Genomic DNA, 17,384 nt, shown 5'->3' with positions numbered 1-17,384 from the left:
CATTATCTTGAAATATGAGATATTCCTGATGTGTTTTTAGAGATTCACTCCAAAGCTTGTTTCCGTCATCATCTGTTAAGCGTCCCAGCATGCCTAGAAGTGTTTCAGGGAGTTGCGTCATTGTCTGCAAAAAGCGATTCAATTACTCAGCTTGTGTGAATCCCATCTCCAGCATTTCAGCTGCTGTAAATCCAGCCCGCGACTACATTATAGTCTGAACGTCTCTCCTGTGCGCTGTTGTGGAGTGTCCATTGGCCAGTTTTGCTTTGGAGTCTGGTTTCTTCTTTCCTGAAGCAGACCAGGTTTGATTTTTTCAAATTGTTCGATGTTCTCTGAATGCTGCTGACTTCTCTTGTTGTTGTTTTTTTATTTGTATAAATTTTTTCAATCCACAGTTGAATTGCACCATTTTTAAGTTTTAAGCCCTATTCGAATGGGACGGATGGAAATAGCTTTTTTATGGAATATAAATATTACGTGCAATTCTAAAAACGTAAAAGAAAATTGAACGTAATATAATTTTACTAGGGCAGTGTTTCCCAACCCTGTTCCTGGAGGCACACCAACAGTACATATTTTGGATGTCTCCCTTTTCTGACCCATTAACTTCAGGTGTTGGAGTCTCTTCTGATGCTATGATAAGATGATTCAGGTGTGTTTGATTAGGGAGAGGTTGAAAATGTGGACTGTTGGTGTGCCTTCAGGAACAGGGTTGGGAAACACTGTACTAGGGTACAAGTCCAAAATCTGCGTTTAGAACAGATGCAGACATTACATTTTTGTTGTCTGTTTGTGTACAACTTACAGTCGGTGTTTATGTACTTTATAAACATGAAATGCAGTTTCTTGACTATAAATCCGAATCAATGAGCGACAACCCATCGAATAAAAATAGCGTCACCGCTGCAAAATTACGTTCCATTTTAATTGACTTTTTGGAATTACACATGTATGGCTTCGTTTTTATTGTTACATACACGAAATGCAGTTTCATCTGAACACGAAATCTTGACTATGAATACAAATCAATGAGCGACATTCCACTGTCAAAATGACATCACTGCTGTAAAATTACGATTATGTTCCGTTTTCTTTTACATATGAAAAACTATAAAACTAAATACATAAAATGCGGTTTCGTCAGAACATAAAGTCTTGACTATGAGTACATTACATTACATTTAGTCATTTAGCAGACGCTTTTATCCAAAGCGACTTACAAATGAGGACAAGGAAGCAATTTACACAACTATAAAGCTGCGGTCACACTTGACTTTTCCTCCCATAGACTTCCATTCATACGCACGCGAATGCGTCAGACCGGAAACGCAAGGTCATGCGCCAAGTTTCGCAGCTGGCTGCGGTGCAAAGTTCAAGCTTGGCATTTAACAAGAAAGCGTGTCGCAGGATACATAAAAGTACATTCAACAAAATTTTAATATGATGGTTTTATAGAGTGTCTTAATATTAAAATACATATATACGAATAATTACGTTTTAACTTTCGCATACATTTTCATGTTAAGTAATGGTCTGCAGAAATTAAAGTACTTTTACATGATAATAAAAAAATTAATAAAACAATTAAATCAACAAGAAGAGCCAAATCACGTATTAGAGTTGTCGTAACAATTTGCAACTTCTTGTTGATCTTGCTTTTTATTTCTTCACGCGGTAGCAAAACACATCTACATCACACATGCACATCCATTATTGGTGTGCGGAAACCAAAATCTGCTAAAGGTTGTACGTTAGTTCACACTGACCAAAAGAAAACGTGTTTTGGAAAATAATAATTCACCAATCACAGATATTGGCATTCATACCAAGTTAGATTTGTCACAGCACCACTGAGTGTGGTGAAAAAAGTAGATTGATTTGCTCTGGAATTGTCAGTGTTTTTGTAAAGAAAAATACAGAATTGGTGGATTCATACAGGATTAAAATCCTGATGAAACTGAAAATTCTCTAACGTCCCCCAGTGAAACTAGTCCCATCCCATTAGGGCTTTATTCTCACAACTTGTAAACAAATTTCCACACATTCTACACAGCTAGAGGCTAATAGCGCTAATGAGCTCTACGCTAAGATGAGGTTTCTGAATGATGAATGTTTTACTGGCCTGAAGTTCAATGATTTTTATTGTCGACAAACACTGTAGATTGTGGATAACCAACACAATCTCACGGCAATTCGTAACTTTTTGATTTAGTGGCTAATTCGTATGAATTCGTACGATCTAATTCGTACGATTTAGTACGATTTGCTCATCCCCCAATGACGGTTGGGTTTAGGGGTGGGGTTAGGTGCCACGCCTCCTTTTTAAAATCGTACAATTTCGTACGAATTAACTAATACGAATTCGTACAAATTAGCCACTAAACTGTCAAAACGTAAAATACTTACGTTTTCTCGTGAGATCAGGCTGGGATAACACACGTTTGGTAAAGGTGTTTAAGGAATAATAACCCCCGAAATCAACAATTCTCTACTGTATACTTCGCAGTGTTTTTTTAAATGGAAAACAGCAGAATGGATATTTGTGTGTTGGATATCTTGTTCTGAAAAAGTCACGTGCTGGATGGAAGCTTATTTCTGTCACAGAACATAAATGTTAAGATCACAATAATTACAACTTTTTTCTTCCATATTCACGTGTCTGAGAATTTCTGCTATGACAAACAAAAAGCCTAATTAGAATTTTTCACAATTTTTAGATAAACGTTAGCGTTTTCATGTTTTTTTTAAACAATTGTGTTTTATCGTACAATTTTTGTCATGATTCAAATTTTTTTGCTATTGACAATTTTGTTTCATTATTTTACGTTTTATGTAAAAATTGTAGTAGTTGTGATGTTTAATTAATTGCGAGTAACTGCAAGTTAACTTGTTATTCCGACTAAGAATTGGGAGTTTTTATCTTGTTTTTTTTTTCTCTTATGTGATTGTCCAGCCTGATCTCACGAGAAAACGTAAATATTTTACGTTTTGTCAGTTTAGTGGCTAATTCGTACGAATTCGTATGAGTTCAGTCGTACGAAATTGTACGATTTTAAAAAGGAGGTGTGGCACCTAACCCCACCCCTAAACCCAACCGTCATTGGGGATGAGCAAATTGTACTAAATTGTACGAATTAGATTGTACGAATTCATACGAATTAGCCACTAAATCAAAAAGTTACGAATTGCCGTGAGATTGTGTTGGATTGTCGGTTTATATTTTACAATTTAAAATTTCTTCCCAAAATTTGAAATAAATAATTCACAATTCTAGTAATTACAACTCAAATTTAAAACAAAAGAATTTTCATGTTACGTGATTGACTGCAAAAATGAAAGTACTCTTACATGATAATTAAAAGTTCAATTACAAAGTGACTTTAAGAATTTGGAGTTTTTATCTTGTGCGATTGTGGGTTTATTTTACAATTTCAAATTTCTTCAGAAAATTTTTTATAAATATTTCGCAATTGTAGTAATTACAACTCCATTTTAGTCTCATGGTTATTACTTTCCGCCAGTTTTTATCTCACTACAAGTTTGCAGTTTCGAATTAGAAGTAATCAGTTCTGAGCTTTCTTTTTAAAAGGATTTTGAATTAAATAAATTCATTTGCTTTAGAATTGAATGACAGAATCTCAGAATCTTGCGATTTTACCTTATTTTACTTTGTGATGAAAATAAGCTTCTAGAGGTTAATTTTAGTTAATTTTTTTACGGTAGATTATTCATGTAAATGTTTTTCTTCATGTTGTCCATCTCTTTGACCTTGTGTCGATTTATTTTTTCGAGTTTCGATCTCAAATTATGTCTGTACGTCTGACTGAACGCCACGTGGCTTCTGCTTTGTATATTTATCAAACACCGTGAATATTTTTTATTTGTGACGTTACAGTTAATGGGCACCGAGAGGATTTGGGAGGCAGATGCCAGTCTGAAGAGGCATTTGGTTTTGGCCTTAATTATTAACTGTAGACTTCTAGAAAACATATGTACATAAATAGACTTAAATATATTTCAATTAAAAGAAGAAAAAAAAAACGGAAACTAAATGTTTCAACGCCTTTAAATAGCCAGTAAATGCCACTTAAATGTATTGTATTCTTGCTTTATTTCTGATTTCTGTCTCAATTACCAAAATGCCAATCCAGAATTTTTCATCTTTTCTTTTTGAGACGTGAAGGAAGTTTTGAATGAAGCTTAATGTTTCTGCTGGACGAGAGAAATTTAATGATTTCTTTTTTTTTTTGTCTTGAAAGGAAAGGAGGGATCTGTTGAATTCTGACTCTTTCAGACTTTCAAAGAAGTCTGTATGCTGTAAACAACAACATTAATTAGCAGTTTACGTGTTTTGTGATTTTACAGGTTTTTCAGTTTATTTATGGTCATGAATCGCTTTAGAGGAACTCAAATCGACTTTCGATGTTAAAAATTCAACTCACGTTTACACAAATTCTGATCTTAATTGATATTTTAGTAGTTTGAAGCATTAAAATGTATAAAAAATAATGTACTCTTTAAAAATGGCTGTGACTTTAATAGTAAAAGAAACGGTAAAAATGCTAAATCTATAATCTGATTACAGTACGTTTCCTTACTATATACAGTAAATAACCGTTAATCGACTTTCCCAGAATTCCCTGCATGATACCCTGCTTCGGTTTTTATGCTGTTTGTTGACATTACATTGTTTTTTATCTCAATAGTTATGTACATTTTTTATGAGTTTTATGTTACATAAACAGTAATTTACTCTAGTGTCGTTTGTTACCATCAAATTATTGGTGTATAAAACTATAAATTAATAAAATACGGTTAGATTTTTGTAAAAAATATTTTAAATTTATTTTATGGTTACATATACAGTAATTTTAATAAATAATGTTTATTGTGTTACTTTAGTATTATTTGTTGCAATCAAAACATTGCTGTATAACACTATAAACTAATGAAATACAATACAATACAATACAATAATTTACAATAATTTTCATGTATAATGTTTATTGCGCTACTTCAGGGACATTTGTTGACATCAAATCCTTAGTGTATAACATTAGAAAGTAATGAAAAACATTTCTTTTATGGCTACATATACAATTTCTCACCATCAAAACGTATATAACAGTATAAATTAATTAGATACAGTAGTTTACTGTAAAAAAATATTTAAATATTCTTTCATGGCTACATATACAGTAACTTTGATAAATAATATTAATTGCGTTACTTTCCTGTCATTTGTTACCATCAAATCATTGGTGTATACCACTATAAATTAATGAAATACGGTAGTTTACTGTTAAAAAAATATTTTACATTTCTATTATGGTTACATATACAGTAATCTAAATAAATAATGTTTGTTGCGTTACTTCAGTGTCATTTGTTACCATCAAATCATTTGTGTATAATCTTATAAATAAATGAAATACGGTAGTTTACTGTTTAAAAAATACATTTCTTTTATGGTTACATATACTGTAATTTTAATAAATAATGTTTATAGCATTACTGTAGTGTTGTTTGCTATCATTGCAAAGTGTAGTGTTGTTTGCAAATCATTGGTGTGTGAACCTATAAATTAATAAAATAAGGTAGTTTACTGTAAAACGATTATATTTAATTTGTGGTTACATGTACAGCCATTTCCATGAATAACGTTTATTGCGTTACTTAATAATTTAATTAATTTAATATGGTAGTTTACCGTAATCAAATTTACAATTGCTTTTAGGGTTTCTACCGTTTTTTGTGGTAAAATTCTGGCGACCAAATATACGATTTTTAAATGTAATTTTTAGTGATTATTTACACTGAAGGAAATTAAAAAAGTACTTAGAGTTTATTACCAGATTTTTGTACTTAAATAATACAGCCAATATTGCTTTAAACTATTAAAAACGTCAATAAAAGTCACTTTTTCAAAGTTTTTAACATCGAGGAACGATTCAGGTCCCATAATGCAATTCAAAGCATAAATATTTGAAACAATCTAAATAAAGAATCACAAACTACAGAAAACGTAGGGATATTTTATTAGTGTATTATGAATCATCACTTTCCAGAATGTTGTTAAATGTGCCATATATACCGCTTTCCGTTCATCATAAATTACAGGACGGTACAGGGTGACATTGTCCCACCTTCTCATCTTCATGAAGACGTTGCCTTATTTAATTTATAGACAGCATTTCTTTAGTTGTTTGTTGTCATCTCTCCTGTGTACTGCTGGCATTGATGTTACACTGTCTTTATGGTTGTGTTTTTTTTTTCTTTCTTTTTTTTTAAGAGACGGCATTCCCTGAAAATATTAGTTGACAGAGGAAAATGCTCTGCGCAGCGTGTAGTGCGACATTCCACCTAGAGAGCTGTCAATGAACATGAAATAAAGGATATATATTATAAAAAAAGGAAAGTTTCATGTTGTCTGTTTTTAAAAATATTGATGTTGTTTCTGCTGAGGTATTATGGTTTAATTTATAAAGGGAACACTCAAAAAATGTTTTGTTTTTTGCTGCTTGTTCAAACTATCAACGGGAAAAACTTAATTGTTTTGTGTTCAGTCTACTTAAATTTGTAAAAAGAATAAAGCTAAAAAATCTATTTGTGTAGGGGCAACATGAAGGAATTGTGTGGAAACCAGCATTTTTTTAGTGTATGCAGGTGATTTTAGTTTGATTTTGTAAACTATTAGCTGAACAACTGTGATCTCCGATCCCTCAGGCGGCACTTCATCAAGAATTCTTATTCATCTATAAGCAATATCACCACATGGGCTCAGGACTACTTAGGCAAACCTTTGTCAAGTACCACAATACGTAGTTACATCCACAAGTGCCAGTTAAAAGTGTATTTTGCCAAAAGAAAGCCCTATGTTAACAGTGTCCAGAAGCGCCGTTGACTTCTCTGGGCTTGGAGGCATCTGAGATAGACCATCACACTTGCATTGTGTACTGTGGTCAGATGACTTTGATGAGTTGTGTGTTGCAAGAATGTGTTGCAAGAAACAAAATCGGAAAAGGTGTTTATAAAAAAAAACTATGACAATCATCAGGAACACATTAAATAATGTGCTGTTGTATTATATGCTATGAAATACAAGTCAAAGTAAAGTTGTAAAGGATATATATATGAGCAATATCACATGAGTAGCAGTGCGATGTGATTCTATATTGGCACTGGGGGGAGGCGTGCCTTAAGAAGGTCACACACCGGATGCGCCGCTCAGCGCCGCAACACGGCACGCTCATGACAGTTGGAAGTATTCAACCCAGGCTCATTCTGAGAATGTAGTCCCGGGGACGTTTCTGGAGACCGCGAAATAAGTCCCGGGAGGTACGTATTTTTGCAGTTTTTGTTTTCGCGAGTCCGCGAGAGGCCGCTGTGTGCGCTTTTTCCCGCGCCGTTCTCGCGTAAACCCGCTGGAGGCCGCTGTCGAACGACCTTCCGACTGTCTGCCTGGATGACCGAATGATTGACCGTGCGACCGGCCAATCGGCTGACCCACCCTCCTCCGTCCCTAAACCCAACCAACGACGATTCACAAAAGCCGTCCAGAAAAAGAAAAGTCTGATTTTTACCACGTTTTCGGATTTTGACCACATTCTCACCCTGTGACGAACTTGTTCGCTTCATTTTTTGGATTTTGTTTTTGTTTTCTTACCTGATTTCTGGAACTCTCTTCCCCGGACTCGAACCCGGTCGTCGTCGCGGTCAGCCCCTTTCTGCGCCTCAAGTCAGCCAGAGTACACGAAGAGCTAACCGGACAAACTGGTTGCAGCGGGAAAGCCCTCCAAACGGAGGCGAGAGGCCGGCTGGCTGGCCGGCAAGCGCCGAAAGGAACGGCGTCACACCGCCCCGCAGCGTTTGCTTCAAAAAAATGAAATGCAGCCATACGTACCCCCGGCCACGTATTTCGCGGTCTCCAGAAACGTCCACGGGACTACGTTCTCAGAATGAGCCTGGGTTGGAAGTATTGCAGACCATACGCGCACATTTGCATGCTATTTACAATGAAACTAATCAGATAGGGCTCTGTGGCGCGGCAGAAATATGAACATTGTCCCGAGTCGTGGTTGGGCGCTGCCGACTTGCAGCGCCGGTGTGTGTACCCTGATAGAAACCTGTGTTTAAAACTTTGAAATGCATGGCGCTGCGTGGCGCTGCGTGGCGCTACGCGGCGCTTCTGGTGTGCGACCTGCTTTAGTGTCCCACCAGTAATGATATACAGCCACATCGCACAGCTACGAGTGTGATATTGCTTTTATGCAACAGTTCGTCAGCATAATCGTGAATATAAAAAAAGAAAATCAAACACAGAGAGTCTAAAAACCCTTTTGTACAAGGAACTACTTTCTTCCGCCATTCATTCACATCTGCAGTTGACGTCGAACCAGCAGAAACCGTTGCTACTTCACCATACCACTTTAGAACCAGTATTTAAATGATTCTCTAGCGTAATGTCTAAAGTAATAATAAAACAGGTGATTTTCACTATCCTTATAAATAAACTGCATAGTTGCAGTCTAAACAACTAAAAAAGCTCAAAAGTACATTATATTGCCCAACAGCAGCAATATTTGTCAAACTGTAGAGTGTGCTCTGCTTGTGGCTGTATGTGGGTGGAGTAATACACAGAGGTGAAAAGTTAAGAGGCTGGACAAGTACTGTTATTTGCAAAATATAGCACGGCTATCAGCCAATCAGATTCAAGAACCAGGCAGAACTGTTGTATAAATAAATAAACAGGCCAGATCCTGCACCTCATTTTACCGATCCCCCTCCTCACGCGCACACCCTCCGTCCATGCTCTCTACTTTCTTCCACGACTCCCCAGCTCTTCACTTTCATCCGCGACACCTCTCCCTCCTCTGCCAGATCCATTACCCCGATCTGTTCCGGGACCTGGCAATTTAAAAATTAGGCACTATATACTCAAAATTTGAAGTGGATTAAGACAACACTAGAATGGGTGTTTATTTGATAGTTTTGGGACAACATTTCGTCCCAAATTAAATGTTTTTTTTTTTTCAAACCAATGTTGATGTATATAATACACATATATAATGCAATACCTTTTTCAGAATCATGGGATATATATATATATATATATATATATATATATATATATATATATATATATATATATATATATATATATATATATATATAAATTAAATACCAATACAAATGTGAACTAAAACTAAATCTGATAAGATTGCCCACACTCATCCTGTACATCAGTCATTCATTACTGTTTGGCTACAGTATATATCTGTGCGTGTGTCTATACTGTATTTGCAAGGGTGTGTGTGTGTGTGTGTGTGTGTGCGTGTGTGTGTGTGTGTGTGTGTGTGTGTGTGTGCAGCAGAGTTTAGAGACACTCCTCCTTCACAGCAAACACGAGCAGTTCAGACTTTTCCTCTTCACTTCACTCTATTCTTCCTGAACAGTCGGACAGTTTTTCCCTTGGGAGACCCGGAAAAAACAAAGCTGCAGGAAATCTGTTGGAAAAGGTTTTGAGGATGTCAACTGGAGAGCTGGAGTGAGCAGATGCAGAGGGGAGACAAACTACAGGTGAGATGAGAGATAACTGACAGCACTCAAAAAATGACTTATGCTGCTCGTTTAAACTACTCATTCATAATGAGTTGAAACAACACAATTCTTTTCTTAGCGGACAACTGAATTGTTTTGTAAAACCAATTAAGCTAACATAATGCTTAAATGTGCTTCTTAATAATTTAAAATGTGCTTCTTCTGGCATTTATTTATTATTATGGTTGTTTTGGTCAGATTAATTAACTGAAATACAGTTTTTCTAATGTTCCTTTTGCATATATATATATATATATATATATATATATATATATATATATATATATATATATATATATATATATATATATATATATATATATATTTCTCCATTATACTATAAGCAACATTGTTATAAAACTAGGCACGTCGATTATGTTTTTATTAGTTGTATTCATAATACTAGTCTGTTACTGGAGGCTGCTTAATCTTTTATGTAGATGATTATATAATTGTTTACCAATTATGTCAAATAAATGTGGAAAATCTTTAAACAAATATTTAAGGCTTAAAGTTTCCATCATGTGTACTTTACATCTGTGTAAATCCACAGACCGGTGTGAATTCACACTTGTCTGACACATCCAACCCAGGCTCATTCTGATTATGTACCCCTATATACATTTCTGGAGAGCACCAAATACGTCCCAAAAGCTTTGCTTTTTTGTCGTTTTTGTTGTCGCGAATCCACCAGAGGCTCACAGTTGGGTTTGTGGGTGGGTCAGTTGATCAGTCAGTCGGTTAGTTAGTCAGTCAACAGCAGCCTCTGATGGATTTACATGAGAACAGCAGGTGCGAATGGCAACCGTGAGAGAAATTTGAGATCTCAAAAGTGTACACAGCGACCTCTAGTGGATTTAAGAAAACACAAACTGCAAAAATCCCCCAAAACATACATTCTGAGATGTTTTTGGTACTCTCCAGAAATGTATGTAGGGGTAGGTAATCAGAGTGAGCCTGGGTTGGTTTTTTCATGCTAGTAAATAGTAAATGCTTTAGCTAGTATTAACCTTATTGTAAAGTGTTTCCTTTTTTTTCTTATATTTCAGTTTTCAGTGTTATTATACTTATATTTTGACATTCTTATGTTTTTATCTCAATATATATTCAGTTTTATTATTATAATTATTATTATTATTATATTTCCCTTAAGATTACATCTTAAGTAATAAGTGATAAGGGCCAAACAGAATCTGCATCTTTTTTTTTTCCTGTTTCTGTGCAGAATTAATAAAAAAAAGTTATATTTTAAAATGAAAACCACTTGTTTGGTAAAAGAATCTACAGCAGTTCTCTTATATAATTTACCCACTTAAACAGAACTCAACCACAATCCTGGTGGCCCACAAACACTGCTTGTTTTGGATGTCTCCTTTATCCGTCACACCCGTTACAGGTCTTTCAGTCTCTGCTAGTGAGCTTATGATCTCAATCAGGTGTGTTTGGTTGAGGAGACATGGGAAATGTGCATAGCTGGTGGTCCTACAGGAACATGGTTGAGAAACACTGAATGCACTAAAAGACTGAAATGATTACTTTACAAATTATATCTTTCATAATTTATCTGTATATTATTCTGTATTATTATTGAAATTAACATAAAGACTGAAAAAATATGTACACATATTTATAAACAGTACATAAACAGATTGAATGATGGGCTCAAAAATCTGTGGATTCCCTCTATGCAGATTTCGTGTCGGGCTAGTGATATATATATTTTTTTTACAGAAAGAGCTACTAAACCTATACGATTAGATTTGTTGGAGTAGTTTTTAGATTAGATTAGATTCAACTTTATTGTCATTACACATGTACAAGTACAAGGCAACGAAATACAGTTTCGGTCTAACCAGCAGTGCAATAGCAGCAAGTGCAGGATACAGGTATAAGTTATAAAGTGCAGTTATAGAAAATCCATGGTAATATTTACAGATGGATGTACTATGAACATCATATACAGGTTGTATTAGTATCTTGTAGTGTTTAGGTTAACTGAGTGACTGTAAAGTTAAAGCTTAAGTAAAGCTCAGAAGTGCGCATGAGACGTGTCAGCTGACACAATGAAGTGATGTAATGTTTCAACACATTCATTAGTCTGACAGATGACCTGGATTCAGCTTCACTCTGATTAATTGGTGAAAAGCGTTTCGCTCACTGACCTCTTTAACTATCAGATTAAACTCAACACTGGATTGGATTGACACAGAATTATACTCACAAAGTCTCAAAGCCAGTAGGTTTGATGTTTTGTTCAGAAGCCAATATTATTTGTAGATGTTTTAAGTGTGAATATGCATTGGTTACACTTTATTTTAAGGTGACATTGTACAATGCAACTATCCAACCCAGGCTCATTCTGAATATGTACCCATATATAGATCTACACTGCCAGATACATTCCAGGAGGTGCGTTTTTTGCAGCTTTTTTTTGGTGAATCTGCCAGAGGTCACTATGTACATATTTTCAGATATCAATTTCCGCCAGTGTTATTCACGCCTGTTGTTCTCACGTAAGTCCACCAGAGGCTGCTGTCGACTGACTGACTGACTGACCGACCGACTGACACCCCCACCCACCCCCTTCTCTAAACCCAACCGAGTGTTTTCAAAAGCACCATTTGACCAGCCTAGCCCGTCCCTAAACCCAACCTAACCCCAACCCCTTCCCTAAACCCAACGACAGTAAGCCCTCACATCAACCTGATTTATTTTTTACACATTTTCAGATTTTACCCCATTCTCACCGTTATTTGCTTGTTTATTTCATTTTTTGCCTTTTGTTTCTGTCTTACCTGCTTTCTGGATTCGTTCTTCACCACACTCGAACCCCATTGTCAACTTCGCTTCACATTGTGTAAACTGGTAACAGCGGAAAAGCTGTCAAATCAAATCACTTTTATTGTCACATCATCAGCAGCACGTGTACTGTGATGAGTGAAAAGCTTAGGTGCTGACTCCAGACTTTTGACTACGATTCTGGACTGCCTTTATACATCTGTTTGCACCTGTGTTGACCATTGCTTCCCTGACTTCGAATAAACCTGCAAGTGGATCCTAAACTTCAGTTGTCTGTCTCACTCCCCGTGTTACACCCATGTTCTACGTTTTGTTTTGTTTTTTGCAGTTTTGGTTTTCACGAATCCACCAGAGGCTGATGTGTATGCTTTTAAGAACTCAAACTTCTCTCATGAGTGCCATTTGCGCCTGATGTTCTCACGTAAATTCAGCAGTGCCCGCTGTCGACTTACCAACCGACCAATACCTCCACCCACCGCATTCCCTAAACCCAACCGATAGTGTTTTAAAAAGCACAGATTGACGAGCGCCCACCCACTTTCCTAAACCCAAAGCTGCCTGATTTTTACCACGTTTTCAGATTTTACAACATTCTCACCCTTTTATTTACTTGTTTATTTCATTTTTTGCCTTTTGTTTTTGTCTCACCTGCTTTCTGGAACCGTTCTTCCCCAGACTCGAATCCTGTCATCACAGTCAACTCTCAAATCCTCAGTCATACCAACACAATCTCACGGCAATTCGTAACTTTTTGATTTAGCGGCTAATTCGTACGATCTAATTCGTACAGTTTAGTGCGATTTGCTCATCCGCCAATGACGGTTGGGTTTAGGGGTGGGGTTAGGTGCCACACCTCCTTTTTAAAACCGTACAATTTTGTACGACTGAACTCGTACGAATTAGCCACTAAACTGTCAAAACGTAAAATACTTACGTTTTCTCGTGAGATCAGGCTGGACATACACAGCGAGCTACTGAACAAACTGGTAACAGCAGAAAAGCCGTCCACACGGAGGTAATCGGTCAGCTGGTAGCGTGAAAAGGACTGGCATCATACCGCCCCGTAGCATTCGCCTTAAAGACTAAATGCAGCCATACGTTCCTTTGGCTACATAATTTGCGAAATCCAGAAATGTATATAGGGCTACGTTTTCAGAATGAGTCTATGTTGGTTTTCTGAAGCATTAAGAAAAGAATGGGTGTCTATGGACCCCTGCTGGATATATGGACTTATCGGTGTTATACATGTGTAAACTTTTTTCTTTGACATCAGATGGCAGTATTTTATTCCTAAGTATAAACCAACATCCAGAAACCTATTAAATCAAATTTAGGTCAGAATTGTTGTGATTTTTTAAACTTCAATTTTCGCAAGCCAAATCAAGGCGTAGTTGTGTGTTTGTGTAGTAAATTGGTCTGTAAATGTTCGGGGTCATGCGGACCCCAAGGAACATAACTGTGATTTTTTTTTACATAGGCTGCTATATGGTTAGTTATTACATGGACTTACTATATTGTTGGTGTTAGAATGTGGGTTAGTTACATGGAATTATGATTAAATGATTGTATTTACTATCGTAAGTAAATGGAGCATGTGTAACTACATCACCTTAAATGAAAGCGATGCATTTTCTAGTCTAGGAATACATTAGTGTTTGTGTTTGTGCTGTTTTTTGGGTTTATGATGGTTCTCTGCGGGACTCCTGGCTCTTTAGGGAGAGTTGTTAAGGACAGAGTGCTCATCCTTAATTGGGGGATTTTATGCAGTGTTTTCTCTTCTGTATTCATTAATTAGCCAGCTCACTTCATCTGCATAATGATGTGCAGTTTTGTGCACAGTTATAATGAGGACTATTTTATCTTCTCGGGTTTTTGACCATTTGAGGTTTAAACATTTGCATGAAACATCTATTTTCTAATTCCAGTAATTACAAGAAAACAAAACTTTTTTGTGTGTCTGTCCCTCTGTAAAAGATCCAATCTATACTCACTACTGGAAGCAGAAAAACCAAGAGAATAGTTATGAAGAGAACAGATTATAGGAAATAATCAAATAAACATTTATGGAAAATATTTATTCAAAATAAGACAGTGATTCTGTGCTTGAGCCAGCAGAGATGGCTTTGCTGAACTTTTAAATATACTTTAAATCTTACAGTCACTGTACACTCAAAAAATTTATTAAATTAAATAAAACATCCTGGATGTTTCAACCTAATTTGGGATCATTGGGGGACATTGAATACTTGAGTAATGATGCTGACGATTCAGTTTAATAACACATAAATTTATTGCAATTTTACATGTATTTAAATTACAAATAGCTATTTTCAGCTACATACTCAAATTCAACCCAATTTGCGATCAAATATGGGCAAACCGAACTATTGGGCTTTAAATTTTTTACAACCCCAAATCAGAAAAAGTTGGAACAGAATGGAAAACGCAAACAAAAAAAAGAAAGTAGTGATTTCTAAATTTACTTTGACTTGTATTTCATTGCATACAAAACAACAAGCAATATTTGATGTGTTCTTCATCATTTTTATGGTATTTCTTTTCAAAACAAACACATATTCCAATATTTTCAACATATTCCTTGTGACACATTTATAAAAGTTGGAACAGTAAAGTATTTACCACTTTGTAATGTTGCTATTCCTTTTCACAACACTTAAAAGATGTTTTGGGACTGAAGACACCGAGTGATGAAGTGTTTCAGGTGTAATTTTATCCCATTCTTCCTGCAAATAAGTCTTAAAGTGTGCAAGAGTACAGGGCCTTTGTTGTTGCATTTTGCGCTTCAAAATGCACCGCACATTCTCTATTGGAGACAGGTCAGGACTGTAGGCAGGCCAGTCAAGTACCTGTATAATCTTCCTTCGCAGCCAGGACTTTGTAATGTGTGCAGAACAACATAGGCTCATTCCGAAAATGTAGCCCTATATACGTTTCTGGAGACCGCGAATTATGTAGCCAGAGGTATGTATGGCTGCATTTCATTTTTAAAACGAATGCTACGGGGCGGTATGACCCCGTTCCTTTTCACGCTTGCCAGCTGACCACTTACCTCCTTATGGACGCCGTAACCAGTTTGTCCCGTTAGCTCACCATGTACGTCAGCGGACTTGAGACGCAGAGAGGAGTTGACCACGATAACGGGGTTCAGTGAAGAACGGTTTCAGAAAGCCAGTATAATAAAAACAGAATACAAAAAATAAACAAGTAAATAACAGGTTAGGAATGTGGTAAAATTTAAAAACGTGGTAAAATTCAGATGAAGGCTTTTCTTTTTCTGGATTGCTTTTGAAAATTGTTGGTTGGGTTTAGGGAAGTGGCTGGGTGGGTCAATCAATGTAATTGGTTGAGTTTAGGGAAGGAAGAGGGTGGGTCAGTCGATTAGTCAGTCATTCAGTCAGTCAGTCAGTCAACAGCGGCCTCTGTAGGATTTACGTGAGAACAGCAGGCGCAAATGGCACTCGCGAGAGAAATTTAAGATCTCAAAATATCTACACAGCGGCCTCTGGTGGATATGCGAAAATAAAAACTGCGAAAAGACATACCTCATGGGACGTATTTGGCGGTCTCCAGAATGTATATAGAGGTACGTTTTCAGAACGAGCCTGGGTTGGTGCAGAATGTGGTTTTGCATTGACTTGTTGAAATATGCATGGGCGTCCCTGGAAAACAAGGCAGCATGTTGTGCTCCAAAATCTCTGTGTACTTTTCACTTTAATGGTGACATCACAGAAGTGCAAATTACCTTTGCCAATGACACTGACACAACCCCATACCATGACAGACCTTGGCTTTTGGATTTGTTGCTGGTAACAGTCTGGGTGATCATTTTCTTATTTGGTTCAGAGCACACGGCATCTATTTCTCCCAAAACAATATCTAAAATACTGATTCATCTGACCACAGTACACATTTCCACTGGTCCATCCCATATGCCTCCAAGCCCAGAGAAGTTGACAACGCTTCAGGACACTGTTAACATAGGGCTTTCTTTTGGCATGATACAGATTTAACTGGCATTTATGGATGTAACTACGTATTGTGGTACTTGACAAAGGTTTGCCAAAGTAGTCCTGAGCCCATGTGGTGATATTGCTTATAGATGAATGAGGATTCTTGATGCAGTGCCGCCTGAGGGATCGAAGATCACGGTACTTCAGCTTAGGCTTACACCATTGTGCTTTACTCAATGAAATTCCTCCAGATTCCTTGAATCTTTTAATGATGTTATACACTGTTGAATGTGAAATATTCAAATGTCTTCCTATATTTCTTTGAGGAACGTTGTTTTTAAACATTTCACTTATTTTCTCACTGCTGTATTTTTATGTTTTAAAGAGAGGAAGAAACCACAGAGGTAAATTGTCTCGTTTGGAGTGATGATGAAAAAGAAGAAGAGTTTAGTGGAGGACAGCGCCACACTCATCGCACTCTCAGACCATCCTGAACAAACCTACGGCAGCATTGAGGTACTATCAACTGCCTGTTATCTTACTTTAAAAATGCAAGTTGTTTACATCAAGGGTCACAAAGAGAGGAAGCTAATTAGGAGTTAACAATGCTACACAAACATGCCAAATTTCCTCACATCTCCCAGTCTCCATCGCTCCACCCTAATATTCCTGATAAGACACACATTGCTGGAATTTCCAAGGGTGTTTTCTTGTAAAGTTCATTCCCCAAGACTTTACGCATGGATATCAGTTCTTAATATTGATACAGATAATGGAGATGTTCACATGTTATTCACAGAAATGTGCGGAACCTCAGGAAAACAAGAACGTCTTCAGTGATGGAGTCACAAAAATTGGTAAGTTTTATTTCATTTTGACATTAAAGACGTTAAAAAGTTAATAAGATCTGCATGGATTCTGAATTTTGAGGGTTAGCAATGGGTCTCTTGTAAGGTTTTAGAACTGCAATGTATATTTTCTAAATATGAAGACGTCATTTTGAATGTGTTGATA

At 36.5% G+C, this 17,384-nt stretch overlaps 2 protein-coding genes across 3 annotated transcripts in view; both read left to right on the top strand.

Annotated features, from left to right (window-relative positions):
- The window catches only part of ece2b (endothelin converting enzyme 2b), a 127,552-nt gene extending 127,158 nt beyond the window's left edge, over window positions 1–394 (top strand). For both annotated transcript variants that reach the window (XM_056473169.1, XM_056473171.1), the window contains one exon: window positions 1–394. This exon is cut by the window's left edge and continues 2,057 nt beyond it. The gene's annotated coding sequence lies outside the window, so the exon portion shown is untranslated.
- Window positions 395–9,455: 9,061 nt separating this feature from the next.
- The window catches only part of ano7 (anoctamin 7), a 32,618-nt gene continuing 24,689 nt past the window's right edge, over window positions 9,456–17,384 (top strand). Inside the window, exons 1-3 of the mRNA XM_056474062.1 lie at window positions 9,456–9,579; window positions 16,756–16,886; window positions 17,170–17,227. Of these exons, the coding sequence (XP_056330037.1) occupies window positions 16,797–16,886; window positions 17,170–17,227 (148 nt within the window). The 5' untranslated portion in view covers window positions 9,456–9,579; window positions 16,756–16,796. The remainder of the gene's footprint in view (window positions 9,580–16,755; window positions 16,887–17,169; window positions 17,228–17,384) is intronic.

Source organism: Danio aesculapii, chromosome 15 (genome assembly GCF_903798145.1).
Source record: "Danio aesculapii chromosome 15, fDanAes4.1, whole genome shotgun sequence".
Lineage (NCBI taxonomy): Eukaryota > Metazoa > Chordata > Actinopteri > Cypriniformes > Danionidae > Danio > Danio aesculapii.
Note: the sequence above shows the minus strand (reverse complement) of the source record. Positions and strands in the feature narration are given on the sequence as shown.